Raw genomic sequence first — 10,063 nt, forward strand, 5'->3', positions numbered from 1 at the left:
ACTATTTTTGTAGGAGATTTAAAAAAAACAAAATATCATCTTTTTTTGAAGCACACCAATTTTTGATATACTGTATTTTCTGAGTCTGTTTTTAAATTCGATTTATACGATCTTATACAATCCGCATTCATTTTTAGCTACGATGTTTCAGAAAAAAAAGTTTACTGGGTACATTAAAAGTGCTATTTTCAAAGTTGTTTATTATATGCAGACAAATATACCCAGAAAAATATGCTGAAAATCAGATGTAAAACCCAATTTTCAGTCTACATTAAAAATGAAGAAATTACCAAAATTAGCAAAGCAACTTTGTCCCAACAGTTTTGAAAGCAATGATCAATGGAAAACAGTCTATCACTATCTTTTCATGATCAATTAATGCTTTAGAGACCTAAAATTGTTCAGAACCTTAGAAATGCTGCTTCTTGATTATTCATATTTTGAGATGTATTCAGTCTTACATGAAACCCACTCATTACCATTGTGATGAATCAAATTGAAACATGCAAACATTTTGTTTTGGTTTTTGGAAAGCAATGATCAACATTCGGCTTCTTTTCTCACATTTTACAGACCAAACAATTAAAAAAACCTATAATAATGATGTTAAAACAGTCCTATTTTTTAAAATAATGTTATTTAACATCCAATTAAGCAACTAAATAATTAACTAAATAATATAGATTTATTAGTAGTATTATTTATGATCAACAATGTAAATCATCTTTCGTTACATATATTTATGAATGTATATTTTATATAAAACGGTACTTTTTTTTTAATAATGAGATTTCAATGAAAAAAAACGTTATTTAACAGCCAATTAAACAACAAAATAAGTGACTGATTAATTATTAGCATTATTTATCATTAATTATGTAAATAATCTTTAGTTACATATATATTTATGTATGTATATTTTTTTTCAACTAATTGCACTAATTGTTTTTGTTTTTGACATGCAGTTGCTCTATCCCTTTCTTCTTCTTTCATATTATAGTTTATAAACCATTTACATTTTGAATTTGCAAAAACTAAAGCTAAAGCTTGTGGTATCTTTGTAACAAAAACATATGTGAATTTTGGCTGTGGATTAGTGGGCGGAGGGGGCGCTCCTGAAGATAACACCAGTGTGGTTTTTGCAGATAACACTCAAACATGAAAAGCCTGAATTTGAATATTCTCAGTTATTTAGGCCACAACTGTGTTTGTTCTTAAAAAATAAGCAGTTTAGGGTAATCACATCTGAAAATCAGGTTAAACCTTTATCTTAAATAGTAAAAAAAATATGATAAACACTTTCGAATGTTGCAATTATGAAGAACAGAATGGAAAATCTGCATGAATTTGTAATGCTATGTTTTTCATTGTTGGCCTTGTTCTTTTTTTCAACTGTTGCTTTGATGTAATACCACAGTTATAGCTGTAATGTGAAATTACATTAGTGGAAATTTTATCATTTAAAAAATGTGGACGTCAGTATTCAGTTGTAATTATTTAAAAAAATTGACTCTCTACTTAACAAATGAATTAGACCACCACATACATATACAAACAGAGTTGGGAAGTATTAAAATAATTGTGTTTTTCTAAATTTACACCAGTAAATTTGATGTTTCGGGCTTGATTATATTATTAATGCTGAAGTGTTATCAATTATGAAAAATGTGTATATTTTTTGTATAATAGTTAATCATTTGCATTCTTGAACAGAGAAACTATGTTCCAGGTAGGAATAAATGTTATCCTAAATTAATATGTGACTGTTAAAATAATTAAATCCTGCAAATTAAAAATGAAAAAAAAAAAAAAGCTGACTAAAATTGAGTGTGCACTACAGCACTTGAAAACACTGCATGGGATCTGAGAAAAATGTGGTCATTTGGTGCCTTAATAAAGTATTTAAATCCCGACACTGTATTAGACAAAACCTGAAATTGGTGATGGCTTTGCTTTGATTTTGTCTAAATTATATGCATTATATTAATATAAATTTCAGTGTGGAAACATCAGGAAAGTTCTAGAAGAGTCTGTGGTCTATCTGACCCTTTTCATCTCCAGCCTATCATAGCGGCTTCTCTTCAAGGGTGGGGAAACCACGGGAGATGTTTAAATAGACCACCTCGTCACTCTCAAACTATTCAGCTTCTTCTCTCCAAGCCTGAACCAAACAAACAAGCAACATGGTTGTGTGGTCCGACCAAGAGCGTGCTGCCATCAGCGGCATCATGGGCGGCCTGGTCTACGAGGACGACGGCCCCAAGGCTCTGAGCAGGTACGACGACGGCTCGGTTTTTTTTTCCCGTTCCTGCATGGATTGCAAATCCTCTTTGGTTGATCACGTTGTGTCGGTCTTGCAGGTGCCTGATCGTTTACCCCTGGACCCAGAGGTACTTTGGTGCCTTCGGCAACCTCTACAACGCCGAGGCCATCAAGAACAACCCCCAGATCGCGGCCCACGGCACCAAGATCCTGCACGGTCTGGACCGGGCTCTGAAGAACATGGACAACATCAAGGAAACCTACGCCGAGCTGAGCGTGCTGCACTCTGAGAAGCTGCACGTGGATCCCGATAACTTCAAGGTAAAGAAAAGCGTCTACTTTCGGTGCCCTCCCCCCAAAAAATGTTGTAATCATAAATTCCAATTCAATGGGTTTTTATTGTGCCCATACAGTTGCTGGCTGACTGTTTGACCATCGTCATTGCTGCCAAAATGGGAAGCAGCTTCAACCCCGACATTCAGGCCGCCTGGCAGAAGTTCTTGTCCGTGGTGGTGTCCGCTCTCGGAAGGCAGTACCACTAAACCCTGACACCGGAAATGGGGATTCCACATGTGTTTTCATATGTTTGTCTTCTCCAAAAAGAAATAAAAGCCATGAAAGCAAATTGGTGCAATTGTTTATTTCAACTTCATGGCCGATGAAGACATATCCAGAGGCACATGTCCATGAGAAATTTTGCTCCAAATCCAAAGCCAGAAAGTATTAGTGTATCCTTTTTAGTTTAAATTAAATTCATTTATTTTCCAAAGCAATTTTTCTATTCACGCTGTCACTGACTTGCCGTGAGACAAAATGTAATGGTTGTTGTGCGGAAAATATTTTTTAAAATATCAAATTGCTCTTAACGCCCTCGAAAATATTTTTTCAACTGTCATATAGAGTATAAGAGTTAAAAGTTTGTTTTCATTTTTTGTAAGGTTTCTTTCGTATGCTTTTCCTTGTAAAAAAACAAAACAAAACAAACAAAAACTTTCGTTTGACCTGATATTGTGTTTTAAAAAGCAGTAATTGTACTCTGAGGTTGTCTCAACATCCACATGACCTAAGATGAAAAATCCTTTTTGCCATCTATAACAGTGGTTCTATTTTTCAGTTTGTGGATGAAAAAAAAAAATAACAACAACAAAAGTAGAACTAAGTGCTGCACTATCCGCATCTGATCTACAAACTTTCATTTGGTGTGTTATTTTTTCAAGGTGTATTTTACTGAGTAAGGCCAAAAGATAAATTGCATAAAATCATATTCTGCATCGGTGTCGAACTCCAGTCCCCGAGGGCCGGTATCTTGAATGTTTTGCAGTTTTCTCTCCCCAACACACCTGATTCAAATGATAAGCTTATTAGGAAGCTCTACGGGAGCTTGAAAATTATACCAATCATTTGAATCAGGTGTGTTTGAGAGAGAGAGAGACAGAGAGAGAGATAGTTCAAAAACATGCAGGATACCGGTCCTCAAGGATTGGAGTTGGTGATAATCTTCATTTAATAAAATCAAAACACTTGGAAGTGAACAGTCTTTAAATTTTAACCCTTTGCATAAACTTATACAAAATGTACATGTTCAAATATTTTTTTTTAAATGTTTAACCCCAAAATGAATATTGATGATAATAATCATCAAAAGATTCTTCTGGCTCGTCTGACAGAAAAGGTTGTCACTAATTACAATGTGCAGCCATAGACAACTTAAAATCAAAGCATACAACATTTTACAAATAAGTGACTGTATAATACAGTCAAGTAATAATTTGCTTCACATGCCAGTTAATTTGCTCTTAATTTGAAAGGAATAATGTAAATAATGTACTGTTCCTGTCACATTATTTAAAAGCATTAAACTAGATTTGTCGAGACCAGAAGAAACCGTGTTAAAATGTTATGCACACTCAGGGGTACTCTTACCATAATTTGAGAATCGCCGACAAGAGGAACAGAAAAATAATGAGCTACATAACTAAGATAACACAGCATGTATGCATTCTTCAGCAAAATCATTTGCATGGATTTGTATTGTTAATGTAATTTTAGAATGAATATTCAAAAATACACAATAAATTCAACAACCTTTCAAATGCATATGTTGGTACTTCACTATGGCAGGCGACATCTGGAGAAATATTAAAAACATACAATGCCTTTTGTTTTAGACAATCATCATTTTGTATTCCAAGGTGTCAAACTAATTTTTATCGTTTGAAAAGGTAGAACGATAAACACGCTATGTAAGAAGAATAACTTACCACATAAATGCAAAACACAAAGCAGCGCATAGCATAGCAACAACGACACTAATGTTGCGAGCCATCGCCAAGCTTTTTTCCAAACTAAACTTGAAAACATCCTTTTATTTGAGCAAGTGTGCGACGGATAGCTCGGACAATATTTGATTTTAAAGTCATTTTTCAAAAAATTATGCGATTGATAAAAGAAAACAGCACCATTCCTCCTGATGGTGGAAACTGAGGGTTACAGCAGGCACTTGGGACTAGTACACATCAGGGTATTTTCACATATTTTATTATAACAAATACATACATAAATACTGTACATTGGGGTTCTGTATACTGTACGTTGGAGGAGTCTCATCTGTATTTCTCTGCCAGCACTGCTGCAAAAGCTGACAGGTACTTGTCCATTGCGGCATGTAAAACCTCTGTAAACTCTCCACCCATATGAACGGCCAAGGCGACGAGCATACAGTGGGAGAAATGCTGCAAAAAAAAAAAAAGGAAAAGGAACGAAATAAAACAATGCAAAGGCAATTAAAAACTCATGATTTCTTCACATAGTTGACTTCCATTATTTTACGAAACATGGAATGAGTCTCTGAACATTGATGTTAATTTTGGTAAACCCTTAACTCTTTCAGTGCCATGGATGGAAATTTTCATCATATAAAACATTTAGGTTGTGTGCCAGTGATGAGACTACAACTACATGTTGTTGTTGTTTTTTTTTTAATGATTGGATAGACCCTCTTTTTAATATTAAGCCAATCAATCGCTGTAGTAGTGTGGTTTTATATATATATATATATATATATATATATATATATATATATATATATATATATATATATATACACATATGTACGCAAACATTCTTTTGGTTTTTTTTTTTTCATGTTTTCAATGAAAGAAAGGACTGTTGAAATGTTTACCATGCCATCAATCCAAAAAATATTCGTGTCAAAGTCATTATTGTGCAGAAAAAACACCATCTATTCATAAAAAGCTCATGTTCTCCTTTAGTCCAAAATAGCTTAGTGTCACTCAAATGACCTATTTTCAAACTATACAGTACATAGACATAGAACAAAATATTTTCTCGACCTTGAAAGGGGTTGTTTTTTTTTTTTTTTAGATGAAACTAGGCACTGAAAGAGTTAATACCATTATTGCTATTATTATCATCAATATTAATTTGGGGGTTTAACATTTTTTTAACATGAATATTTTATATAAGTTTACCTACACAATGCTATGGGTTAAGGGTTAAAGACTTGAATTACAACAGTTTTTATTTTTTCTTAAATGAAAAACTTTGTATCAAGGTTCTGAAACCTTAAAGTTTGACGGGTCTATCCGCAACAGGTAAGCGTGCAAAGACTGCAGAGGTGCCAGAGTTTCGGTCAGCCGGCTGATGTCTTGGGCTCCCTCAGCTATGGCTTGAACGATCTTCTTTCCGTGGGTGAAGAGGTGATCAGAGCCTGGACTGATGTCTAGGTGGGAAAAGTATGTCTTGCTGCCGGGACAGGTCGTAAACATTCTGTAAATCATAATGGATACACAAATCAATAGCAAGCATACAATAAATCTTTGGGTCAGTCATTTATTTGAAAAATATCAGTACACATTTCAAGAGTATAAAGGGGAAAAAAATGAACATATGGATGGATGACTAACTAATGGCAAGCTGGTTACAAGAACAACAACGCAATTGAGAATGCATTGGGGTAAATAAATACTATATGTTCACTAAGTTTCATACAATGCTACAGATACTAACCAAAGCACATTAACAAAGTTGCTTTTGGAAATAAACCTTCTAACTTATCTCAGTGATCATAAACACTCCAGACAACAATAAGAGGATTAGCATTAATGCTAGTCATAACAGCATCAACGATTGTCCAGGCTGGTCCACAAGTATTGTAAATCACATAAAAGTATTTTCTAAATTACTTTATATCCATGTAAAGGTGATTAGTAATAAAAAAGAAATGCAATTAAACCTCCCTAGTGAACTTCTTTCCAACACTAGTTACAACAATAGGCCCATCTAGAAGCCTCCGTATGAATGAATTTCATACAGAAGTATTTATTCATTATACTTACGTTCCAGCAGGCCTATGCTACTTGCCCTCACTGGTAAGAGAACTTTAACATTCTCGTAGAAGAACTATATGGTACGAGTGAGGCAAAAAAACAAAATGCTGGAATAGCCTAATACTGGAGACATTCAAAATTTTTTATTATTATTTTTTTGGATCAACATCCAAACACAGACATTTCAGGGTCTGTTTGTTCCATAGAGTGCTTTAATTTTTGGAGTTGAATGAGTGATATAACATTTGAGCAACATTTCATGTTTGTGAGAAAACACACCAAAACAATGACCACTATCATTGTTTGACACTGCATTAACATTCTCTTCATTCTAATTTTACTACTTATAATACTGATACTATTTTATACTAGTTTTAGACAATTTATATTTATTTTATATACATTTATACACTATTTGATACTACTTATACTATTTTCTTTACAATTTAAGGTTTGAACCTACCGAAGAAGTGCATCAGCTCCAATGTATTCAGCCATGGGCGTCAGTTGCCCCCACACAGCTTCAAGTAGCTCTTTCTCCTTCTTAGACAGCATAGCGAGCTACTCCTCATGAGAAAAAAAATGTGGTCCACAGCTGGCTATCAAAGAAAGACCTGACAAAAGATCGACGGTTATCAACCGTATTATCACAACAAAGAAAAAGATATCATAATAAATGATGGATTATTTCCTTCTTTCTAAAGTAAACTATGAGCAGTGGTAAAGGCTGCACGGTAGACGGGGTGTTTTCCCTCGCCTGTGTTATCGGTAAGCAACATTTGGGTGGGGGCTGCCTGTTTCCTTGCTATCTTCTGGCTGGTGTGCATCACTTGCTTGTGTCTTTCATATTGTGGATATGACACAAAGGGGCTGCTGGAGTGATTTTTCTATAGGTCAGCCCTACTCTCCATGGGTTACCTTCAAAAGGAGATCTGCTTTCAGGAGACTTAAAGGGCGGCTTTTGCCAGAATGGTCCATTTTTCACTCCGTGGCTCAATCCTTGAAACCTTTTAAACATGCTTTCAGTCAATGTTATCAATTTTTTTAGGAGAAATCAGAACATAACGTCTTCAAAATTCCTCCACAAAATGAACAATATGGCATCGCCACCTTCCATCTTCTCATGGTGTGTGGGAAGGAACTGGACAACATTTGTCCATTCAATACCATTGTACCACATCAGCCCGCAAATTATATGTGGACCTTTCTGTTACTGCCCAATTCAACCCGATTCATTCAAACTATTACAACAATTACATACTCCATCGCACATTAAGAGTCATAACATCATCAAATATTAATATATTTTTTCTTTCAACCACCAACCCTGTGTCCAGTGCCATCAGCCCCATTCATACATATACTTATATATTACTTACACTTATACACGTATACATGTGATAATAGCAAAAGTAATTACACTGTATATTTATATATTAATGACATTGAAATAGAAATATTTTATATGTCGTAATTAGAGTATTATGACCTTTGCATCATGGGAGTCCAGGCTAAGACAATCAACAAAGTCATTAAAAGGCTTGCAAATGTCATAAATTGGCCGCTAGCACCACCCGGTGGTTTTAAGGTGTCAATGTAAAAAATTCTACTGCAAAATTTCTATTTCGCAGATGGAAATATGCAGACAAAAATGAGCATTATGCGTTGCATGAAATAAAATGCTTCGCTGCGGCAAAATAAAAGCTTTCCTGCAAATTTTTGTTCTCGGGTCGAAGCCTTTTGTCAACAAGTCCCACAATACATAGCATGAACTTTGCATTATGGGAGTCCAGGCTAAGCCACTGAACGAAGTCATAGAAAGGCTTGCAAATATTATGAATTGGCCGCTAGCGTCACCCTGTGGTTTTGGAGTATCAACATGTATGCGAGTTGCCGTTAAAGGGAGTATTGCAAAAATCTGGGGAAATGCATGATGAAATATAAAAAATATAAAAATGAAAATATTTCCAATTTTGAATGGCAGTAATGAGCCCGACATGGGCTAAATTTGACACCTACAAGGTGTACCTCTCGACCTCCCGTTTGCACAGGACGGCAGGAAGGCATATTGAAAGTAAACATGTTTTGACAATCTAAGCAATATTTTAGCTTCCTGGTGGTGTTTTTTTGGTATGCTCTTGCTTTGATATTACTCATCAAAAACACCCAAAAGCCCAAGTTGGGTCAAAATTTCCCTCAGGGGTTAAATAGAACATATGAGCAGTGCTTACAAATCAGTGAAAATCATGCCCGACACATTGTATTTTTTTTTTTTTTAAGTGACCGAGATACACAAACACAAGCTGCTCCAAAAGGCTTTTGTAAGTCTATTTGTAGACAGGTCATTATAAATTACATTTTAATTTTAAAGTAAACGTTTGACACAGTTTTGCTCCTAACTCCACCCCAAGGATGCACGTTTGCAGCACTACCCAAAAACAGTGTCTCCACATTGAACAAATGGGCCCCATCACTGGAGGTCCATATTTTCAAATCTGTGCAAGTTGAAGTGGACAAAAGCAGGAATGTGCACATGAAGTTCAATGGCAATTTCTCTCTGTTTTATATGATAAAGAACATACCAAGCCAAGCCAGAAATCATTAACAATGCTTGCCTTCTCCTTTCAGTGTCTGGAATCACACTCGCAATTTTGAGGTGTCCCAAAAATCACTGAAAAAAAAAAAATCTGAAATCACTTCTCTTATTTAGGGATCATTTTAGTTTAAACATCATTTTTACATCCAAACAGACTTTTTGTATAAGTGCTTATGTTCCACAAGTGGCCTATAAAAAAACAGTGGATAACTTTTTGGTCATTATTGCATGTATATTGCATGTAAGTTGTATTTGGTGCAAAAACAATACCATTGTGAAGCATAGTGTTGTTTGCTTTGTATTATTTATCTTCTGCTGAAAAAAGGGGCCTTTGTCTAGATGGAGGGAATTATAGAACGTTCTAAATAAGGTTACAATTAATTATTATTTTAATAATTTGATAATTATTTTGATTATTGATGGATGACTGGTTTTGTTTTCATTTCCTACCACTTTTTTTAAATATAGATTATTTTTCAAATAAACAGTACAGGAAATGCATTCCGATTCAAATACTGGTTTGGTCTGTAATATGTCAGAATAAAAAAAAAAGTAGATGTTTTTTGGTTTTGTTTTTGCAAATGTCTATTTTTTATTCAACACAATAATAATCAGTCTGTTTTATGAAAGACAATCAAATATAAACTGCCAAGAGGCTGATATTCTGAATATTTTCACAATTTTAAGGACTCCAAATGACAAATTGACTATCAAAACTATTGATTAATTTTGATTAATTGTCTATTAATCTTTCTATGTCGTTCAAAGTATCAGTCACATAAACACATTCAAGTCTTTGCTAGAAAGTGGAACACATCTACAGTACAGTAAATGACGACAAAAAAAAGTTACTAGA

At 34.5% G+C, this 10,063-nt stretch overlaps 2 protein-coding genes across 2 annotated transcripts; one reads left to right on the forward strand and one right to left on the reverse strand.

The window, feature by feature from the left end:
* The first annotated feature begins 2,107 nt into the window (after nucleotides 1-2,107).
* Nucleotides 2,108-2,887, forward strand: LOC148409345 (hemoglobin subunit beta-1-like). The gene is made up of 3 exons (XM_088438496.1): nucleotides 2,108-2,275; nucleotides 2,361-2,583; nucleotides 2,676-2,887. Exons 1-3 carry the CDS (start codon nucleotides 2,184-2,186, stop codon nucleotides 2,802-2,804), a joined length of 444 nt encoding a protein of 147 aa, XP_088294622.1. The 5' UTR covers nucleotides 2,108-2,183; the 3' UTR covers nucleotides 2,805-2,887.
* A 1,896-nt stretch (nucleotides 2,888-4,783) lies between these two features.
* Nucleotides 4,784-7,421, reverse strand: hbae4 (hemoglobin alpha embryonic-4). The gene is made up of 3 exons (XM_088438497.1): nucleotides 7,075-7,421; nucleotides 5,847-6,051; nucleotides 4,784-4,994 (listed from the first exon to the last, which is right to left on the reverse strand). The coding sequence occupies exons 1-3, from the start codon at nucleotides 7,164-7,166 to the stop codon at nucleotides 4,866-4,868; spliced, it is 426 nt and encodes a 141-aa protein (XP_088294623.1). The 5' UTR covers nucleotides 7,167-7,421; the 3' UTR covers nucleotides 4,784-4,865.
* Nucleotides 7,422-10,063: the final 2,642 nt, after the last annotated feature.

The sequence above is a fragment of the Hippichthys cyanospilos genome, chromosome 17 (assembly GCF_059441005.1).
Source record: "Hippichthys cyanospilos isolate Australia breed blue-spotted pipefish chromosome 17, RoL_Hcya_1.0, whole genome shotgun sequence".
Taxonomy (NCBI): domain Eukaryota; kingdom Metazoa; phylum Chordata; class Actinopteri; order Syngnathiformes; family Syngnathidae; genus Hippichthys; species Hippichthys cyanospilos.